Source organism: Tachyglossus aculeatus, chromosome 9 (genome assembly GCF_015852505.1).
Source record: "Tachyglossus aculeatus isolate mTacAcu1 chromosome 9, mTacAcu1.pri, whole genome shotgun sequence".
Classification (NCBI taxonomy): domain Eukaryota; kingdom Metazoa; phylum Chordata; class Mammalia; order Monotremata; family Tachyglossidae; genus Tachyglossus; species Tachyglossus aculeatus.
In genome coordinates, this window is record NC_052074.1 from 50,915,687 (window position 1) to 50,939,074 (window position 23,388).

At 40.6% G+C, this 23,388-nt stretch overlaps 1 protein-coding gene across 4 annotated transcripts in view; it reads right to left on the reverse strand.

The window, feature by feature from the left end:
- Positions 1-4,086: 4,086 nt before the first annotated feature.
- Positions 4,087-23,388, reverse strand: part of COBLL1 (cordon-bleu WH2 repeat protein like 1) — a 131,857-nt gene continuing 112,555 nt past the window's right edge. For 3 of the 4 annotated variants that reach the window (XM_038750963.1, XM_038750964.1, XM_038750965.1), the window contains exons 7-13: positions 21,039-21,192; positions 18,380-18,454; positions 17,201-17,444; positions 15,361-15,455; positions 12,622-14,225; positions 10,046-10,222; positions 4,087-5,382 (exon numbers count right to left, since the gene is read on the reverse strand). In XM_038750963.1, the coding sequence (XP_038606891.1) occupies positions 5,296-5,382; positions 10,046-10,222; positions 12,622-14,225; positions 15,361-15,455; positions 17,201-17,444; positions 18,380-18,454; positions 21,039-21,192 (2,436 nt within the window). In that variant the 3' untranslated portion in view covers positions 4,087-5,295. Of the gene's footprint in view, positions 5,383-10,045; positions 10,223-12,066; positions 12,154-12,621; positions 14,226-15,360; positions 15,456-17,200; positions 17,445-18,379; positions 18,455-21,038; positions 21,193-23,388 lie in introns of those variants that run through there. The other variant, XM_038750966.1, reaches the window with a different exon arrangement.

Below are 23,388 nucleotides of genomic sequence, written 5' to 3' on the forward strand. Positions count from 1 at the left end.
CAGATAAGGGTCAGTCCCTGATCCCCATGGGGCTCCCAGTCTAAGCAGAGGGGAGAACAGGCATTGAATCCTCATTTTACAGGTGAAGACCCTGAGCCACAGAGAAGTTCAGTGAGTTGCTCCAGGTCCAACAGTAGTTAACTGGCAGAGCTGGGATTAGACCCCAGGTCCCCCGGCTCCCAGGCCTGAGCTATTTCCACTAGGCTGTGACTGACATCAATTCCCTATGTCAGATATCTCCTACGATGTAGAACAGTTGCCTCAAATGTACTCCATGACCACGTGCAGTAACTATAAAGCGGACCAAAACTCGGGGACAAGACGGGCAGTGAGTCAGATAGGTAGACACACAGGACATAGAGCAACTGAGAGCAAGTGTATTTTAATGTACCATTAATTTTTAATGGATTTCAGTATTAGTCTAAATTTAAAAAGGTGCAGCTACTGCAAAATTTTCTTTAAGACCCCACCAATTTAAAATAATCTCTGAGCAGAATAGTGTTGAAGAGGGCGTTAGCAGCTAATAACTTCATTTAAACAAGCCAATGAAACAGCACTGGGGGACAGATAGAGCTGCTAGTTTTCCATGATCCAGAAATTGCAATGCTAAAAAAAGTATGCCATATTTCTGTAGTGGAATCAGACAACTGCTCAGCAAAGTAGTTTACTTTATGATGCTACAGTGCCTTGCAATGCACTACTGCTACTTCTTCCTCTCCTGCAGGAGTCTGGTTCCTCAGGAAATGGAGGATCTATATTGGCCAGTGGGAGGCATTACTATTGGAGAGGAAATAGAAAGTTTTCTCTCCCTTGACCTAGCTCCTTCCCTTCCTCCTCCCTTCCATGACTGAAGTCCAAGGAAGAGATTTGTGTATCCCTGCTTCCTGGAGGAAAGGAACACGGAAGCTACTGCAAATGAGGAGAGAAAGAGAGAGAGAGAGAGAGAGAAAGATAGAGAGAAAGAGAAAGAGAGAGAGAGAGAGAGAGCACGCATGTGTGTGTTCCAGTGAAGCTGAACAGTTCAAGATCTCTGCCTTCTTGCCCAAGTGCCCATTGACAGTCAAGAAGAGGGAGGAAGAGAAGAAGAAACAAGGAGATTGGGAGGCTGGATAACCCCCAAACTGGATTATCAATTCCTAAGTGATGATGCTAATGCAATCTTCCATAAAGAGCAATGCATGAGCCTCAACTCTAGGACTTCAGGACCAAGAACCTTTACAAAAGAATTGACTTCAGTGACAGTGGGTCGCACGATGCCACTCACACTCGTGTTCCTGTCTGTCATATTCCTGCTGGAGCCAGAATTCCATAAGCAAAAATAGGAGCGTAGGGGTGAAGCACATTTGCAATATACAGGCAAGAGCTTCTGGGGAAGAACCCACCTGTAGCTGACGAGCCCGCAGCAGTCTGTCGATAATATGCCAGAGTGGCATAACCCAGCAGTCCGTTGCTGTGGTAAGCACTACGATCTTCACTGCCTGTCTCCTCCAAAAGAATGTAAGCTCCTTCTGGGCAGGGAATATGACACTTCTTTATTTTGTACTTCCCAAGAGCACAGTAGAGTGCAATTCACCAAATAGACACTCAACAGACACTACTTGACGAGTCAGGTATTTTTATGGATTTTCCAGTTGGCCCTTGAACCATTCCTATACTTGCAGAGTCGAAACTAGAACCCAGAACCATGCTCTCTGCACAGGGCCAGCCTCAGGGCTAACCCCCTTCAGTAATGATGGTTTACCTGGGTAGCCTTGCCCTTAATCTAAAGACACTCCTAGAATGGGATGAATGGGTCTAGAATAGAAATGTACTTCACTTACTATCCTCTCCCCTCTAAGTACACTGTGGAGCATGCCCTCCCAATAGCAGTGGTGACTGTGTACACCATATTCATTGAAATAATAATAATGATATTGGTATTTGTTAAGCGCTTACTATGTGCCGAGCACTGTTCTAAGCATGGGTAGATATGGGGTAATCAGGTTGTCCCACGTAGGGCTCACAGTCTCAATTTCCATTTTACAGATGAGGTAACTGAGGCACCGAGAAGTTGAGTGACTTGCCCAAAGTCAAACAGCTGACAATTGGCGGAGGCGGGATTAGAACCCACGACATCCCAAGCCTGGGCTCTTTCCATTAAGCCACGGCAATCAAGTCATTTCATCACACATCAGACATCCCTCTCAAATCAGCTGGGTTTCTAGTTTCCAGGGCAGCCAAAATTAATACCAAGCCAATGCATGATCTATGGACCAAAAAAGCTTTTGTTTTAATATTTTAACTATTTACAAGTGAACTATCCTCATTATTTACAAGTGAACTGTTGGGGATAGATAAAAAGAGAAAATAGGAAACAATTATGAGTAAAACCAGTTGGCACTAAAAGCAACAGGGTTGGAGAACAGGACTTAAAAAGGGAATAAGGATATGCCACACAATGACAGAAAATCAGTAAGAACATATGGAAAAATGCCAATAGCAAGGATTAAGAAAGCAGGGAAGGGCAAGATACTTTAGAAGGTCATCTAGACTTAGATGTCTGAAAGGTTAATTGAAACAATTTAAAGTCTTGAAGTTATGCCAAGATCAATTATATAATTGAAGGGTTATATTACTTTTTGTAATTTGTAGTATTATGAAATATTTATTATAATGGGGGATGTTAGTACTATGGAGTAGGAAAGTTCTAGGAGGAGGCAGAGAAAACTGCACGGAAAAATAGAGAACAGGAGTATTAGCAAGTAGGTCCAGAAACACAACAAGTAGGTTCACTTGTCAAAGTTAAATGATTTAAAAGTGATATTCGTTGTTTCATAAGATAGGCAGTGAAAGGATTTTGCTTTCCAATAAAGACACACAACAGAATCCTCATCTCTTCTGTATCCAAAGCCTTGTGCCTGATTGCCAGTTGGCAACAGCGAGGGAAGTTGAATTGCAAAGTTCATGCATTTGAGAACAAGGAAGTGATCACTTAAGAAAAAATGCATTTATTGAGGATTTGGAGGTGAATAATATTCTGTTATTGATGCGATATGATCTCCCAATCTCTCTTTGCTTCGCTTTCCTCCCACCTCATCTACACACTCTTCACTCATCCTCCCTAACCCTGTTTATAAATAAATTCCTTTCTTTTACAGGTAGGCCTGTGCTTCATGGACTCACAACTTTTAATAATTCCACAGCACCTGACCACTGAAGATATTCTTTATTTAAATGGAGGCCAGGAGACACAGGTAGGTAAACTGGGAAGCAGCCTGGCCCAGTGAAAAGAACATGGTCCCAGGAGTCAAAGGACCTGAGTTCTAATCCTGACTCCATTACTTGTCTATTGTGTGAATTTGGACAAGTCACTTACCTTCTCTGTGCCTCAGTTAACACATCTCCAACGATGGCCATAGGATTCTTAGAAAAATGATATAATTGATGCCACCTTCCATGAGATGGATCCCAATAGCCATTTAACAGCATTTCTATGAGAAGCAGCAGGGCACAGTGGATACAGCACAGACTTGGAAGTCAAAAAGGACCTGGGTTCTAATCCTGGCTCCACCCCTTGTCTGCTGGGTAACCTTAGGCAAGCCGCTTCACTTCTCTGTGCCTCAGTTATTTCATCTGTAAAATGGGGATTAAGACCGTGAGCCCATTTGAGCCAGGGACTATATCCAATCTGATTTGCTTGTATTCACCTCAGCGTTTAATACAGTGCCTGACACATAGTAAGTGCTTAACAAATACTATTATTATTATTCTAATTTTTCTCTCTATTATCCTGTAAATTTTCTGTTAAAAAACCATTTGAATTTCATACAAATTCCATTTGAATCTGCTGATATTTATAAATGCAATTCATGAAATTTACAGGGCACATTTTGTTATCTGAAGAACTTTTGCATTATTTTCTCACTTTATCCTCATCACATTCCTATGCTTTAGGCAGAGGAGGTAATATTACTCCCACTTTATAGATGAGAAATTGTCCAAACCTGTCCAAAATCATACCTGCTTCCTCATTCTTTACAATAATTTTGGTATACTCAAACATCGCTGCCAAGTACCTGGCCAAATTAACTTTGAAAGAAAACATCAAACAATAAATAAGATTAATTTTATTGAACTGAAAAAAATCAACACATTTCAACATGGCCAATACCCTGGGAACTGCTGTTGAAATCCACCCGAATTTACCAATCAATCTTTTGTGACAAGTGAGCAATTCCTCAGATGGAAAAGCAAGTAAAGAATTAGGTATCAACCTAAAAGTTAGGCATTTCCTTCCAATTTAATTTAATCTACAACTATAGCATTTACTAGTCTTAAATAAGCTCCATAATTACACTACAACATCAGCATTTTACTCTAAAAGTACGGTGACCGACACTTGAACATAATTTTATTATCTGAAGTGCTGTTGACTCTGCTAAGATTCTAAACCTTTTTTCTCTATTTCAAGTGGAATAATTCATACTCTACACCAATTACTGACAATAAGATATTTTAAGGCCTCTGGCACAAGGAAAGTGAAAGGTGTTTCTGTGTCTGAACATTATAAGAAAATTATACTGAGAAAATGTTTATATTCAAATTCTTATTCTTGAATTTCAAAGGCTAAAATCATAAAATCCAAGTGTGTGTGTTTAAGTGGATTAAAATGTTTAAACAGTACAAACGTCTCATTATTGGGATTCTGACTTTAAATTTGATCTACATGAAGGAGGAAAATGGCAAAGTCTGGTTTGAAAAATGATCCAATATTGGCGTTAGGTGTTCAGTTGAAGACCCTCGCTTGTTACCACTAAAGTACCAAATTCTTCTCTTTAGAGAATGAGGGTTCTTCATTTTTGCTGATTATGATTTTTTAATTACCAAATGGCAGATGTATATTAATGCATACAATGTGGAAGAGAAGTATCACAGTCATAAACCTAAGGATCTGAAAAATGTATCCTTCGGTTAGACTCACCATTATACAGAAGGTGTCTGAAAGTACATAATTCAATGAAATCAGCACAATTTGATTATTTTTCATTTCAAAAAATGAAACTGTGCCCTGTCTTAAAGTTCTGAAGCAGCATTTTCAGCATTTAAGAAGAAAGGCAAAATATTGCCATAAATTAATTCCAATAATTCCTCCCCAGGCATTAGGAACCCTAACACAAATCTTGATACTTTAATAGACAAATATATTAACATTCACCCAGATTTACATATGCAATAATTTTCCACTAGAATAAATTGTCCTAAGCAGTTGTGGTGGTGGTGGTAGTAGTGATAAAGTGCAAAATATCTGTAGAATATCTAGTGACTATACTGTGACTCTGTAGCAACTGGGTAGTTGAGCCCGGTTCTTCCATTTACGGATATGGTATTTGACGGAACAGTAACCTACAACAAAGAAATAGGATCCATTATCACATCTTCAAATGCAGGAACGATTGCTGTCATTTCACATTTTCACTCACCAGAACATTTTATCGACTGCTCAATTACAAATGCCAACATTTCGTATTTATAATTCAGTGAAGCATAAATGAGCATGAATAAATGATCCCTGTACCATGAAATTAAAAATTAGAGATTTGATATTTCCACAATAAAAAGGAAAAGAATCCATTAAAGCACCATGCATGGTTTTACAGAATTACCAAAGCAACACACCAGGCAGAATTATAAACACAGAATGCAGGCTTGCCTCTTGGGAGAGCATTTTTAGTTGCATTAATCCAGGATCCTGAAAACTGATGTTGAGAATGCAGAAGCAGTGAATTACACCTGCTAATACACTTTTTAAAAATAGGAATTGTGACACGGTTTCTTTACCTGCCTTTCGTCTTTTACATAAGCCTTCTCCTCTATTAAGGTAGACTAGCTTTGTCTATTGCATTTGGGCAGGAAAAGCAGTTTCTCTCTACTTGTTATATGAACCATAACTGTGGTGGGAAATAGGAGTTTACGTTCCTATTTCTGGCTCTTAACATTCAGAGTTTTTGTTTATATATAAAGTCACCTATTAATGGGCAAGATGCAGATTCAATACTGACGGAGGAGGTCAAAAAACCAGTTCTGCCGAGATCAGTATTCCCATACGTTTTCCAGGCAATATCAATGGTAATCAGAAGAGCTGAATGAAAATCTGCTGGAGCCAAGGCAGCATGGGATGTACAAGGGAATGAAAGGAAAGCAAAGCCCACCACAGACAAAATGTGTTGGAAATACTTTGAATAGGAAGTTTAAACCCAAGACATCATTTGACCCATTTCAGTAATTACTGAGAGCCCCATTCAACAGAGAAGATCTGCAACACAAAAGGCCACAAGTTTGGCTCTGTGCCCTGGCAAGTTATTAAAAGGGGAAAAAAAAATGTTGGCTGAGTACTGGAACAGTTTTTCCATGGTCTCCCTCCAAGCTTCCTGGGGATGACGAGCATCTCACCCACCACCTACACAGTTTGCTGGATCAAATATCTTGTGCCTGCTGTCTAAGCATTGAGATTTCTGAAAGCCGGAGCTCCACGTCCCACGTCTCTGCATTTGTGAGAGAACCTCTGTTTCTCTGACCACTTCCCTTCCCTGTATAGGGAGTTACACAGGAAGTAGAATGATAATAATACTATTTGTTAAGTCTTCACTAGGCTCTAAGCACTGTACCAAGTGCTGGGATAGATATAAAATCATCAGGTCTAGCTCAGTTCCTGTCCCACGTGGAGTATGCAGTCTATGCAGTATGCAGTCAAAGTAGAGGGAGAAATAGGTATTGAAAGCCCATTTTACAGATGAGGAAACTGAGGCACAGAGAAGTTAAGTCACTCGAACAGGGTCCCACAGCAGGCAAGTGGCAAAGCTGGGATTAGAACCCAGGTCCTCGGACTCCCGGCCTTGGATCTTTTCCATAAGGTCCCACCACGGCCTGAAGAGCTTAAACTCTTGTGCTCAGTAGTCTTATCCATAATAATGTGTAGATGAAAGCAGATTCATTGGTATTACATGAAGGAATCCCACATTTTGGCTACATAAGGGGATTCCAATTCTTTAAGGACCTCACTTCCAAAACTCTGTCCAATGTAATACTAAATCTGGTCTAAAACAATTTGTTGATGACATATTACATTCTACTAATAAGAGGGTTTTTGTAGGTAACCCAAACCTAGCATTTATGGAGTCTGGATTGGGGTAGAAACTCACCTTTGTAAGTAGACTGTAAGCTTCTTGTGGGCAGGGATCACATCTACCAACTCTGTTGTATTGAACTTTCCCAAGCTCTTAGCACAGTGCTCTCTGCACACAATAAATACCACTGACTGATTGAAGAGTGGGTACTTAGAGAACTTTTTAAAAAATTAGAAATGAAACCTAACGATGTCAGTACTTTGTCAGTTATGGTTATGTTCACACTTGAGCAGTCAACCAGATAATTGCTCTAATTTCAACCTAACCATTGTAATTAAGGTTAATTGCTCTTGGGTGAACATCATCTCTATGGCAGGTTTGTACCCAAAGCCAATTAAATATTATGCCTGCCAAAATATGGGCATACAGGGAGCCAACTGTTCAATGAACTAAGCACTTAGTACAGTGCTTTGCACACAATAAGTGTTCAATAAATAAGATTGAATGATTCCAAGCCTACTAACTGTCCACTCTTTGGGGATTTTATTTTCCACACCTTCTTACTGCCCAGTCTTTGGAGATTTTATTGGTAATATTGTTGTTGGTCTATAAAGGAAATGACAGTGGTCAACCCAAACTGGGAGAGGTATTCCGTGTATCACTGGAAGATTTAAAGTTGATCAAAGAACAAGTTTAATTAGAAGATCCATAAAATCTTGTTTGTGTTGACTTTAAATGGAATGGTGCCAGTTAGATTTTTATAAAAACTGGATGGTCAGCTAGCACCCTAAGTAGTTAAGAATTAAGACAGCTGGAAGTATAAGATGTATCACTAAGAAAAAAACGGGGCATAAAGTCTGCAGTAATTTTACACTAAAGTGGTAGGTTTTCCTTTACTTTGATAACTTCAAAAGGTTTGAAAATAAACAGGATGGACCTAAGCACTTAGGGCCTGCTCTCAAAGTTCTGATTTGTGAGCAACTCAGAAAGCTTCTGGGGACTATAGTGTGTGCAGAAGGCTCAAAATCAGGCTCTTATATGTTAGTGTTCAGCATCCGTCCTCAAGGTAGTTTCAGTTTTATTTTCAGTTTTTCAATTAGTTCCCAGAGCATGATTAATGTTTACTCTGAATCCCTTGTAAATGTTTCCCTAAAAGACAGGAAGCTCACCACAGTGAAGAGCAGCTTGTCCAAAGTTGGTGTACCACTAGAATGAATCTGAACTAACACTAAAACTATACACAGGGCTGTTCCTTGAGGGAGATGCATAGGCAAGACATTTATTCATTCATTCATTCATTCACTGAATCATATTTATTGAGTGCTAACTGTGTGCACAGCACTGTACTAAGCGCTTGGAAAATCAAATTCAGCATCAAAGAGAGACAATCCCTGTCCACAACGGGCTCACAGTCTAGAAGGGGGGGAGACAGACATCAAAACAACTAAACAGGCATCAATATAAACAAATAAATAAAATTATATATATACACGTCAAAACAAGTAAACATCTGGTGCAGGGCTGTCCATCTGGGAAGGAATAATAGTAAGAGTCATAACAATGATTGTGGTATTTAATGTGCTTACCCTGGGCCAAGCACTGTACTCGGCGCTGGGATAGATACAATGTTCTTAGGTCAGATACATACAGTCCCCATATTACATGGGGCTCACAATCTAAGGTAGGAGGGAGAATAGTTATTTAGTTACAGATGAGGAAACTGAAGCTCAGAGAACTTAAGGTCACAGAGTGGGCAAGTGGGAAGCAGCATAGCCTAGTGGAAAGAGCACAGGCCTGGGAGTGAGAGGACCTGGGTTCTGATCCCACCTCTCCCACTGGTCTACTGTGTGACCTTGGGCAAGTCATTTAATGCTCTGTGCCTCAGTTACTGCATCTGTAAATAGGAACAGAGACTGTGAGCTCTGTTTGGGACGGGGACGTTGCTAACCTGATTATCTTGTGCCTACCCCAGTGCTTAATACAATCAATGTCTTGATTGTACATAATAAACACTTAAATACCATTTAATTAATAATAATAAAAAAGTGGCAGAGACAGGATTAGAACACAAGTCCCGTGCTTTTCCCAGGCCCGTGCTTTTTCCACTATCTGCTTCTCAATAAGCCATGCAGCTTCTCAGTTTAAGCACCTACTGAATTTGAATCAGTAAATGAAAGACATTTGAATACTTATTCAGTGCAGTTTCTGCACACAGGTACAAGTTTCTGGTCTACCAAAAAAATCTCTTTGGTATGTGCCACAACTGCTGCTGCAGTAGCCAGGACCATCCCTGAGGCTTCTGTGGCTTCTGTCTTTACATCAGTGGCACACTGGTCCTGGCTCTGACTCAACAGGTCTCTACTGGGCTGGGGCCCTGACGCTCCTTCTTCCATAATAACAACGACCAAACACACTGCGCTAAGCTCTGGAGAATCAGATAATCAGAATCAACACAGTCCCTGTCCCACGTGAGGCTACCATTCTAGGAGGAGGGAGAACAGGTATCCAATCCCCATTTTATAGATGAGGATATGAGGTACATAAAATTTAGGTGACTTTCCCAAGCTTTCACAGCAGGCAAGAGGTGGAGCCAGAATTTGAGCCCAGATCTCTCAAATCCCCACCCTGTGCACCTTCCACTAGGTCACGCTGCCTCTCTTAACAATAGCTAAGTACTGAAAAGTAGCAAAGATTTTCCAGGTACAATCATGATTTGGGCCACTAGCGTGGAAAACATCTATTTCAGAAAATAAACCGTCTTTCCTCAGCATTTTCAGAAACCCTATCCTCTTTCCATCTAAGCTCCCAAATGAACTTTGACATAAAGGGAACCACTGTTGCTTTCATCCTCATTCAGGTGTAACCCCAGGAAAGAATCCCCTTGTTCATAACGTAGGAAACGTTGAAAGTAAGCCCCATACACCCGGATGAGGAAAACATACCCTTTTCAATTTGGCAGCAGCCTCTCCAGAGCGGATTGCAGTCAGCAAACTCTGTCGGACCTGTTCTGGGTCAGAGGTTTGGGACGGTAGGGAAGTTTGTCTCTTGAGGATGGACGATGGGTGGTCAGTTGAAGATGGCACCTGGCACCTCTGTTGACCGTGTCCACAGTTCACTTCCTGCCCAAGATGATGCAAAGTGTTTAGATAGATACCAGCAGTGGGATCACAGGAGCATTTTTATAGGCAATACCTACCATAATGATTTCTCAAGGCATTCTTTGCCATGGAAATGATTCATGGTTTCCAAGAACCACCTTGGTCTTGCCAGTCTGATTTTTGATTAATGACCCGATGGAAGAGGCCCAAGTTTTTAACAAGTTCAGGAATGATAATGATTTAGATTTACCCTGGGGTGGGGAAACCCAAATTGTATTATTGAATGAAAACCTCAAAATTTAGATGGGTCATTCTCTAGCCACACATATAACCAATCTACAGAATACCCTAACCCATCCAACCACAGACACATTCTTTCCTTAGATCCACATGGGAGAAATGCAAAGGAAAATCTTGACCCATGAGGCTCGGTACCCAACTCTGCACCTCTTAAATCTAAAGGTGGGTTTGGAGCTTAAGTGCCAGGGGCAAGAGGAAGCAAGAGGAAAGGAGCAGGGGATGGGGAGGGAAGAGAGAAGGCAGACAGGGTAGGAAAGAGGAGGCAACTCCCAGGGAATCTCAGGCTCTGGATGATATGCCTAGAGCCTCTGGCTGGTAAAATGATAAATGCATCCCCAGTTGGAAGTGTCGTACCAGTCCATCCTTCCTAGCACCCTGGCATTCTGCCAGGGTTCAATTCTTACCTGGTATCAAGCTTCTCCTGTTTCTACCCCACTGTTTCCAGGTCCCGGGTCCTGTCTAGAACCACAGAACCAAGTGGCACCAAGCACAGATCCCTGGATTGACAGCTCAGCCTGGAGGGAACTCCAGAACTGAAACCCAAAAGGTGGAGATGGAGTGTGGGTCCTTGTGGGGGACGGAGAGTGGGCCTTACCTACATCCTCCCTTTCCCACTACAGAACGGCAGGGCAACAGAAGGCTTGGTGTGTTTGCTACGAAAGAGAATTCACCCCTTGCTGTAAATCTGGTCCCCTTTCTCTTCGAGTGGGTCATCTGGCAGAGAACATCACCAAAGTTTGCCTTCCCAAAGCCACATTCCAGATAATTTTTATTCAAAAACTCCCCTTGGGTGAGTTGCTCAAACTTAGCAGTGAGCAAGGGGACAAAAAAAAATAATTCGAGAGGAGACAGGAGAAAAATGTTAATCAAATCCAAAGGGATAAATGGATCCTTCCAAGTATGCATGTTCTAAAGGCAAGTTGCTGTCCTTGCTTGTATCATTTTTCCTGGACCATCCAAAAGAAATGACAATGACGTTACCTACACAGGAAAATGGTGACCTGAGTGGCCCATGTCTTCAAGGATCACAGCCTGAGTAAGGTCTTTATAAACGAATTTATGACTCTGGAGTCCATAGGCTGACCAGCCGGTATTGGTGCCCTTTTGATATTCTGGGGATATCCCTAGTGACCAGTATTCTGTTACCTTCAGGGAATTGGGGCAACAAGCTTGTTCAGGGTATTCTGGAGAGTAAACAGTGTCACATATGGTTCTGATAGCCTCCTGAATTCAGCCCTGCTCTGAGTCTAACCGAGTGACCCTCAATTGAGTTGTGGTTATATTTGGAAGTTTCTTTTTAAAGCTGACACCTCAAGCATGCTATTTTTATTAATAAGGTAAAGTGATAGGGTAGTGAATAGAACCATGACTAAGATAAGGATGTGGAGTCATGCTTCTACACACGCAGAAGTGTTAAGCCTTGTAAAATATGTAAATAATTAGGGGCACATTCTTGGGATTCTTTAAGGGCTATTTTTCTTTATGAACTCATTTTCGATGTAGATTTTTTTGCTATTCCTGAAAAAACAGAGGAGAGGAAAATTGCCTTATGTGAAGTACCGGCTGCCAAGATGATGGGAACTAGGCTTTCAATTTCAGTTCACTGTTGGTGTGTGAAGACAAATTCAGCAAGCACAGGCAGGAAAGGTAGACTAAATAAGGAAAGAAAAAGAGAGTAAGAACAGCCATCAAGTATTGCAGAAAAGGAGGAAAGATGAATGAAAGTGGGAAAAAATAGACAGAAAAGGATCACACCTTTCATATAGGGCAGTACTCACTGTTCTAAATAAGCATATGATATGCTTGGACAAATGAACAACAATCGCACAATAAGCCAATTTCCCTAGAGGTAAAATGAAGCCATGCAGCAAAGGTTCTATTATTTCATGTAAAGACCTTGTCAGATCAATGGCAACTGCATTAATTCTGAGTCTACACAATCTAATAAAGTGAATTTTCAAATTTGTCCTAAGAGAGCTGTAATGAAGGGGAAACAAATTCACATTTGATCGACTCCAACATGATCATTTAGATAGCTGTTTATCAAAATACTTTTAAGTCTAGTTTTCCGCACAATTTGCGATTTTAGGATCGAAAGAGGCACGTAGAGGATTATTTACCTGGTCAGTCATACTGTGCTGCAAAATTCCCAGTAGTTTATCTACCGAACAGTTCTTCTCCTCTGTGACAGGCAATTCCTCTCCTGCTGATTGGCTAGTGATAGGGCAGGCTTTATTGAAAGACCGTGATCTCTTGACTACAGCCAGGGCAAACGGTGAAGGAGCAGAACTTGAATATGGCTTTGGGGCACCAAAAGTCTTTAGAGTTTTTAGGTTCAAAGCCGTTGACTGAATGTTTGGAAAATACAGAGGTTTGGGAGGTTTGGGAGGAGGAGAGACTATGGTGAGTCTTTCACTGTCATGCTCCAACTTATTTTCACTCAATTCAGGAGGTACATTCATTGTTTTGTTTAAAGGAGAAAGGGTCTGTTCTTGTTCAGGCAGCGTGTTTCTTTCTACATCATCTTTATTCTTCAGTTCACTCTGAGTTGGGCTGGTGGCAGCGTTGGCACTTTTAGCCACTGCTGATGTCACGTAATGGCCGGAAACCCTTTTCTGCATCTGTAAAAAAAAAGAACTAGGCTTTTCCTGGGGAGTTGAAACCTTATTTTTTCCTCTGGACTCCCGCAGGGCATTTACCTTTTCAAGGTCCAGAATTAACTGTGTGGTGCCCCTGTATCTGTTCATTTCAGAAGTTTGTATTTTTAACCGCTCGTCTCCAGGAAGAAGCTTTGGAGGAGAGGAGAGGACACCATCAGCAATGCTGCTTATTGCACCAAACCTCTGATTATCCACTGCCGCATTGGTTTGACATTTGAGGCCAATCTCTGACTGACTTGTACTTTCAGTGATAAAAAGCTCTTCAGTCTGCTTTGTCGGTTCTTTCCAATTTGCCCAACAGGGCTGGGTATATTCCGGAGTGGTCGTCTCCAGATAATCTTTATTGTCCACTATAGTTTCTGATTCCCCATCTTTCAATATTTCCAGGGACTTTGGAGGCACTATCTTATAAGTTGTCATTCCGATCTTGGGTATATAGTCTCTGGTAATTTCATTTGCAGGCTTAGGTTTCGGTTTGGAATCTTGTCTATAAAATGGATAATTTTTTACAGAAGAGCTAGTTGGAGTTTTGTCAGCTCCCTCTACTGGGAAAAAAACAGTATCATTCATACACACAAGGCTTGGAATCTTTGCCTTGAGTGTTTCTTCTGTAGTAGTTCCCTGACTCTTGAATTGCTTAGAGGCGTCCGAGGAAGCTGGCAGTTCAGAAGATGTCTGCAAAGCTGGTTGGTTGATATTCGAAGAAACCTCTTGACCATCATCCCCGAAAGCTGACGAATGATGATCTTGGGGAGCAGTTGTTTCATTTGACATATTCCAGTCACGACTGTTCCCGACCGGAGTTGTCTGAATGGCTGCATCCTGAGTTTTTACCTTTGCTGTGTGGGTTTGGTTCAGCTTTTGATCCCGCATCCTCAAAATCACTTGAGAATTTTCCTCGAAACTTTCAGAGATGTCATTTTTACATGCCCGGTAGTCTGACAGTCCATCTGTTTTAAACTTGTTACTTTCAGTGGCATCGGCAACAATCATGTCTACTGTTTTTACTCCATTTTGTGATTTTTCTTCTGTGTTCACTGGAAAGCTTCTTGTGTGTCTTTTATCTTTGGAGAGAAAATAATTTGGAATTAAATAGTTCAGCATAGTAAGGAAAAATCTGAAGTTCTTGACATAACCATAATCAGCATTAAGTACTTAGTATGCACTACTATGATTGTCTGCCCATCACTCATTCTACAACATTCAGAACAAAGATACCCCAATGGGCAGTGCATAATAGTGTATATAATATGGAAAAAACTAGTAACACATATATAGCAGTATGCATTAATGAACATTACCAAATGATAATCATGTTAATGGTTTTCATACCTTACAAATTAGAAAATACTGAACCATTTGAACACACAACCTTTCCCAGGGATTTTAAGCTTTATTTCCTTTTACCAAAATTGCCAAGGATACAAAAATATAAATCCAATGACTCCTGCTTTAATACATCTAATGGTAAATATCCAATCTCAAGTTTCAGTAATGAAAAATGAGCCTAACTAAACCAAGTTCTCATTTCTTTTCTCTAAAGGCAAGGCTTATTTTATCCAATATCTGCCCCACCTTCCCCTCTCTCAGGAGCTGTGTCTCCCCCATCCCATCGAGCATAATGACTTCAGTCAACGAAATATAGAATGGAATGGGGGTAAAAAAAACCCCATTACAACCTGAAAGTTGCTTGAAAATGCACTATCAGGCACATGTAACACACGTGAAATGATGATTGTTTTTTAATACAACTTTAATGAGTACACTTGTGGCCAGAAAAACCACAGTAAATCTCATGCCTGGAAAATGCTGCTGCAAGCTTCTGGCTCCACAAAGGCTGAACAAAACTGAAAAGTTCTCGACATAAGGAAACCGTTCCGGGGTGTTTCTTAATTTCTTACCTATCCCATTTCTAAAATAGATGGGTAAAGTGACTCCTGTGCTTAGAACAGTGCTGGGCACATAGTAAGCGCTTAACAAATACCATCATCATCATTACAGTAATAAATATCTCACACTACCTTTTCAATATTAGAACAACAGAGAATTATCTGACTTTGAAGCACTAAACTTACCATATGGAATCTCTGCAAAAGATTGAGAGAGAGCTGTCGGCTTAAATGGATGTTTTTCCTAGCTTCTGTCTGGCCCTAATACTGAGTGACTATCTGACAATAGAGTTAGCTGGAAAAGACTCACCATCGTTGCTGTTCTCTCTCAGTAGTCTCAAGTGTCTTCTATTTTCAAGTACTGTCTCTTCATTGCCTAGGTCATCAACTTCCCTGCCAGGTCCTCTGAAAATACAATACTGAATATTAAATGCTTATAGCACTAACCCACAGAAAAGGATGAGAAATAATTGGCAATGTTTCCTAAAGAGCAGATGGGCTGAAATTATCAAAACCTTCTGCCAAATGGTGGAAGCAATGATAAAAACAACTGCGAGGAAGTGGCTCAGAGATACAAAAGATTTCATATGGTGATTCCATCAGAGAACCAAGTGGGGCTTTGTTGGGTTCCTTTAATCCCAATTTAACTTATTGGAAGACTTCTTTTTTCTTTAATTTCTAGATTTTTTTTTTTCCAAATGGAAAGCTGAACAGCCTTTGCACAACACCTCCTCCGCATCCATGACATGAAAGTGTCACATGAGGCTTAGGGTCCTGGCAAATTCAAAATCAGTAAAACACAAAACAAAAAAATCCCCAGAGTGGGACACATATATAAAGATACAAACTGTGAATCTGGAGGGGTCAGGATTATGTTAAGGAAAACAATGCTGCTGAGTTCGCACTCTCTCCTACCATTTCCTTCCTCTCTAACTTTATAACCTCACCCCCACCCAGTAATTGGGTCATACAATCCACTGAGGATGTTTGGGCATTCTTTTCCACTGGCTAATCATTGATTACCTTGGACTCTATGGAAACCAGGGACAAACAAGAGACTTCAGAGCTTAATAGGCAAGTTCCCCCAAACTGCATATCCTCTGCACACAGATTTGTATTTTTGCATTGCATATGAGGGCTTGATAATTTCATCCCTCAGTATCAACATTACCTGTCCCACCTTGCTCTGGTGGCTTTCTTCATTATCCATGGGTGTCTGCAGGTATGCTACTACATTCTTCTACTATAGAGTTGGTTTTAGATAGTCACATCTTAAACCAGGTGGGGTCAGACTTGGGCAAGCATGTCATTGGTTATTCTTCTGAAGTTAAAGTGCAGCTCACAGGCACTGCCCATAGATTACATACTCTGTGGCTCAATTCCCCAGTCGATGGGTCCCTGCTGGGTTTCACAACCACAAATGCTGCCGTCCCAGCCTGGTTAGTTAGTTCCTGCCTCTGCTTCAAGTCCCATTCCTATATCTTCCCTCTCCACCAGCAGAGAGACTAATCTGAGTAATGCCCGTTGTTAGGTAGGGACCATCTCTACTTCCCAAGTGCTTAGTACAGTGCTCTGCACACAGTAAGTGCTCAATAAATACAACTGAATGAGTGAATGAATGGAAAGCTTTGTGTTTTGGTGCAGTGACTTGATACGTCGAAGGAATCACAGCCTGGGGTGGGGAAGGAGAGGAGACTGAAGGAAACTACAAACTCCTTGAGGGCAGGGATTTTGTCTGCCAATTCTATTGTATCATACTCTCCCAAGCGCTTACTATTCACTAAGCGTTTAATAAATGCCACTGATTGATTGGGCAGGAATAGCAGCTCCAAGGTGCACATATACCCTTCCTTATTCCAGCAGCTTGGGCTTTGTGGCTCTCACGCTCTTAGATGATCTCTTACAGCTCCTGGTAGTTTTCACTGAGCACCAACTGTGTGCAGAGCACTGTTCTAAGCACTAGGGAGAGTACAATAGAGTTAATAGACATGATCCCCGTCCTCAAAGAGCAGAACCTCTACTGATCAATATTGGGCCCACTTCTGCTTTACAATTTCTAAAATTATATGACCTGACTCTATAGCAAAACAATGGTTAAACCAATTTTAGAGACCTACAGTATTTTTTTTTTGTCTATATAGCCCACATACTTTCCATCAGTGTTTCTACTTTCTTGTTTTTCTTCCTCGGAGGGTTCTGAGTTCTCCTTAGCAGAGCTGACAAGCGCTGAGGCAAGATCCTTTTTTTCAGTATTTAGTGCCCCACCAGTAGAAACACAAGGAGAAACCTCTTGACTCTTGGGAGCAGTGCTTCCACAATCTGCTTTGTGTTGCTGGGCGTACAGTTCTTCCTTTTCATCAATCTCTTCTAGGCTGTATTCTGGATTTATTCCAGCTGCAATAAAGAAGCAGCAGATTTTAAATATGTATATTTATCATGTGCAATGCTGTGGAGAGAGGTGCATTCAAAAATTAGAATGATCTTGCACCAGATTCCTTTTAAACTCTAAAGTGTAGGATGAAAATGTCTTATATAATGAACACAAAAAGTTCAGTCATCTTTATTTTTTGAACAATGCGTATTTTTAAAAGGATAATCAGTATATAAAGCAGTAAAACAATGAAGTAAGAAACTGATCAGTCTGAACTTTCCAAAGATATCACTGTGGACAAGGAATGTGTCTGTTTATTGTTGTATTGTATTCTCCAAAGCATTTAGTATAGTGTTCTTTACATAGGTAAGTGTTCAATAAATACGATTGAATGAATGAATGAATATTAACAGAAGATTTTATGTATAACATGCAATATTATGCATACCTGTAAACATAATGCAAGAAGAGATTCATCTCTCAATTTATTAAAAGTAAAATGCATGCAACTCACTCTAAAATGGTAGAACGCAAGTTTTAAATGTCATGCCAACAAACTTGCATAATTAGGACCACCCTGATAGAGAACACCTAATAACTTTATAGGCTATAAAAATCTTCGGGCTTAACAAATTTTTATCCCTCCAGTTGGCATAAATTCAATCCTGAATTAAAATGATTGGGAAATTTGGGCACAGGATTCTCTTAAGACATTTTAAAAACAAATCAAAATAAGAATTTCTTTTTCCTAAAAACATATCTATCAACAGTGGAAAACATGAAAAAAGTGCTCGTTTTTTATTTTATAACTGAAATCTCTTCAAGAGTTTGAGATGGCAATAATCATAAGTATTGCAAGCTCTACAAGTGGCTAAGGATCCCAGATTATTACTGAGTGTGCTTTGATTTACTTTCATTTACTGAATTTGCCCCTGAGCAATATGGAGTGTGGAACTACCTGGGATGGGAGGGACTTCAGGTGTGCTGACTTCTGTTGTTCCATCTACAGGAACCGATTCTGCTGCTTGCAGGGCTGTAACAAACAGAATAGCAGCATAAACACATGATCAGCAACATCTTATGTTGGTACAGAATATAAAATTAACATATTTTCTAATAATTCTTCTTAAAGGCTCTGGCTAAACAGTAACCTGAATAAAGCATCCTACCCACCCACTACTTGCCAATAAACAAAGTCAAGACAAGTTTGGATCCCAGTTAATTCTCCAACAGAACAGCATCATTGTTTCCAAAAAGAAACACAAACTTGTACTTTGGCCTCAAAAGGTACTTTATGATCATAATTCTCTTAATCCTCCCTTTTGACTTTGTTTCCTTGGCTTTATTTTAACCCTGCACCCTCCAGCTATTACTTCATCTCCTGTTCCCATTCTTGTCCAAACTCCTCCACCTCTTCTCTTCCAAATCTCTCCTTGACCCCAAACGATCCAATTTCCAGACTCTTCACTGCAGTGACAATGCACTGTTCTCTTTGCCAAATCCAATGGGCTTTACTCCATCCTAATCTTCCTAGACCTCTCAGAAACCTTTGACACAGAGGGCTTCCCCTCCTCCTGGAAATAACATCAAAACTTGAATTCACTGATACTATCTTCTCTTAGTTCTCCTCCTATCTCTCTGGCAGCTCCTTCGAGTCTCTCTCATCAGCTCCTCCTCTGATTCCCACTTCTAAGTGAAGGTGTTCCTCGGGTTCTGTTTTAGTTACCTTGTCTTCTGACACCCTCATTCCCTTAGGAAGTTCATAGGCAATCATGCCTCCAATGATCACCTCTATTCAAATTATCCTCAAATCTATCTTGCTAGGCCTGAACGCTCTCCTCACTAATCTAATATTTCTTCCTGCCTGCAGGACATCTTTACTTGGATGTCCTGACCAGCGCCTCAAATTTTATGTCCCAAAATGAGCTCTTCGTCATCCCTGCCACATCCTCTCCTCCACATAATGTTTCAATCACAGTTGACAACCCCACCACCCTCTCCACCTCTGTAGTCCAGTTTCGATATTAACCTTGTCACCTCCCTCCTTTTCATGCCCTCTAAGCAGTCTGTCTCCAAATCCTGTCTTTTTTCTTCCATGACACTTCCTGAATCCTCCCCTTCCACTCAAGCCAAATGGTCACAATAGAGGTTGAGAAACTTGTCATATTCTGGCTTGACTACTGCATCAGCTTCCTCATTGGTCTCCATGATAATAATAATGACGGTATTTGTTAAGCGCTTACTACGTGCAAAGCACTGTTCTAAGCACTGGGGAGGTTACAAGGTGATCAGGTTGTCTCACGGGGGGCTCAGTTTTAATCCCCATTTTACAGATGAGGTAACTGAGGCCCAGAGAAGTGAAGTGATTTGCCCAAAGTCACACAGCTGACAGTTGGTGGAGCCGGGATTTGAACCCATGACCTCTGACTCCAAAGCCCGTGCTCCTTCCACTGAGACATGCTGCTTCTCCATACCTGGAAGTTCTCTCCTCTCCAGTCCGTACTTCATTTTTGTAAAATTTTTCTATATTTTTTTTGTAAAATCGTGTACACACCTTCCCATTCCGCTCTCTGCACCTAACGGAAATTTCCGACCATAGGCTTTAAGGCACTTAGCAACTTCCCTCCTACTTATCTACTGTCTTTATCCAGCCCAGTGCACATTTCTTTACTCTCAAGCCAACCTACTCACTGTGGCTTGTTTTCAGCTTTCCCACTACTGACTCTTGTTCGCACCCTGCCCCCTGCCAGGAACTTCCTCCCCCTTCAAATATTCATTCAATCATATTTATTGAGCGCTTTCTGTGTGCAGAGCACTGTACTAAGCGTTTAAATAGGACACACCCACTAAAGCTCTCCCTATCTCCAAAGTCCTCTGAAATCACGTCTCCTCCAAGAGGCCTTCCCTGACTAATAATAATAATAACAATAATAATGGCATTTATTAAGCGATTACTATGTGCAAAGCACTGTTCTAAGCACTGGGGAGATTACAAGGTGATCAGGTTGTCCCACGGGGGGTTCACAGTCTTAATCCCCATTTTACAGATGAGGTGACTGAGGCACAGAGAAGTGAAGTGACTTGCCCAAGTCACATAGCTGACAACTGGCAGAGCCGGAATTTGAACCCATGACCTCTGACTCCAAAGCCTGTGCTCTTTCCACTGAGCCAAGCTGCTTCTCTAATTGACTTCTAATTGACTTCTAATCTCCACAAGTTTTATCTTCCCAACTGCTACTTCAGCAATGTCCGTGACACTTAGGTACTCTCAGCCTACCCAGTTACTTGAATTACACATTCAAATACCTTTACCTTTTCCTATTCCTCTATATGTTACCTGTTTTTGTAAGTAGATAAGTAAGAGATCTACTTATCTCTCCCAGTAGATAAGATCCTTGAAGATAGGGATCAAGTCTACTAATTCTACTGCACTTTCCAAGTGCTTAGAAAGGTGCTCTGCACACAGAAAACCACATCAAATACCACTGACTGAGAGAAAACCAGAAGGCATTGTAGAAGATTTTCATCGATGATGATTATGAATACCTTGAGTCCCATATAAATATCTTTTCGATTTTTCCCAGGTCATCAAAACTATGACCAGAAAAACAAGTTACCAGTAATGTTTCCGTTTTCATCATTGTCGTTCTGTGAGGTTTTAGATGGTGGAGATGGTGCTTTACGCTTTGTCCTTCTCAAAGATGAGTTAGCCGAGGATGTGCTACTGAGATGCAATGATCCTGTTCTCACTATGCCTACACTAGATGGGCTCTAAGAAAAATAAAACAAGGAGAGTTAGAAAAATGGCAATGAAGAAAAAAAATAAAATAAAATATGGCTTTTAACCCTATGTGGTGAAATTTAAATGCAAATGTTTTTCTCTCCCATTAGAGTATAAGCTCCTTGTGGGTAGAGAATGTGTCACTTCCTTATTCTGCACTAGGATACAACTGAGTTGGTAGAAACAATCCCTGCCCACAAGGATATACACAAATACTGAGGATGGGTATAAATATATGTGTTAAGGCTAAGGAAATATAAAAAAGCTATATATTATCCTATAACCACTTTGAGGCTGAAGACTCATACATAGCTATTTTTTTTAATCAAAAATTTTTCTTTTAAATGAACCACATATGGGTACTTGAGTGCTTCACTCTTCTGGGTTTCAAATCAGAGAAACTACAGTGGCAAATAATTCTAGATTATTCATAGTACTTCCATTACAATTCCCTTAGAGAAAAAGTAATCATGAAGTTAGAAGGGAGAAAAAAAGGTTAGAATGGATAAAAAGACACAAATATATGAAATTGAAATCATATATGTAAAAGCATTATGGGTTTATATGTGTATCAGTGATCAAATATTAAGTTGACTATTGTTTTTTTTCAAAGGCTTCAACAAAATGCTTACACCCTTCTCAACCATTACCTAGTGTGGGTTTACATCACTTCAGGCAAGAGGAAGATATGGGATGGGGAGGAGAAAATAAAATGCCATTTATCCCTACTATGTAGATGGGAAATTACATCACTAATGGATTATATGACCTACCCAAGGGCAGTGGTAGAGACAGTACTAAAAGCCATGTTCCAGGAAGCAGAGGAAGTGTAGTCAACGCTAAGCTCTATTAAACTTTCTTACCTCCTCTCAAAATCCACTAGCCAGACTCTCAAGAAATGGCACAGATTTTCCCGGCAGCTAAATGCGGAGTGCGGGTGGAGTTTGTTCTGCTGGTGGCTAACAAAGTGGGGAGGGGGGTTGGGTGTGTATGATAGTTGTAAGGGTTTTATGGTCTCTTCCCTGTGAGTCAGTTTACAGGAAGAGAAGGGGAAAAACAGCTCCGGAGCAATCTCACCAAGAAAATTTTTAATTTAAAAGTGTGGATTAGTAGTGCTCAGAAATGCCGTATCAGGATAAATTGGAGCAAAATAAGCAGGTACGTAATTATTGTTACTATTGTTATCTAAGTGCTTACAAGCACTGTTTCTAAGTACTGGGTTAGTTATAAGACAATCAAGTTGGACCCAATCCCTGTCCCACCTGGAAGCAAACCTAAGGGGAAGAGAGAACGCCTAGTGAGTCTCCATTTAACTGATGAGGAAACTGAGGCATAGAGAAGCTAAGTGATATCTCCAAGATCACAAAGCAGGCAAAGAGGTGGAGCCGGGATTAGGACCCAAATACTATGATGCCCAGGCCCATGCTCTTTTCAGTAGGCCACTCTGCTTTTTTCAGTGAATGCTTAGAAAGTATGCTTTCCCCAAGCCCAGGGTAAAATGGAGAAGAGTACGCAATTAAAAACGGAGGCTAATGAAAATTCTTTCAGGCAACATCTTGAAAATATTTCAGCGGCAACATCAGATTACTCCACTGATCCTGTAAAATCCAGGCAAAATCATGCGGTAATAGGCTATGATGTCAGAGCTGCTTTAGTAAACCCGAGAATCCCTTAGATTTCAGTTGGGATTGGGACACGAGAGTTTAAGAGCTGGAATAGTAGAGAAGAAACCTTTTGTTCTATGCTGGAGACAGTACAGGATCCAGCCAACATAGAAAAGGCCAATAATAGCCCAAAGCAGTGTAAAATGAGCTAGCTACACCTGAGCTGACCCTCAGACTTACATAATAACAAAGGCCATGTGTGTTTTTGACTATGTTTTGTCTGTCTGAAGAGTCTCTATGTGCATGAATCTCGGCCTATCATTAACATTTAATGATAACTAATAAAGGACGGGGACAAAAGTGTCTGTCTAAATCAGCTATTTGACCCAAGTAAAAATAAAATAAGCCATGCTGTTTTCTTCAAAGACAACCTGAACTGAATTCAGACTCAAGTCCAGGCATCATTTTCATCACTCTCAAGCATCATTTTAACCATGTTGTTCCCACTTTAGAATGCAACAACAATTCCCAGTCTCTTCACAAAATATATTTAAACTTACTATTATGGACTACAAGCCCTTT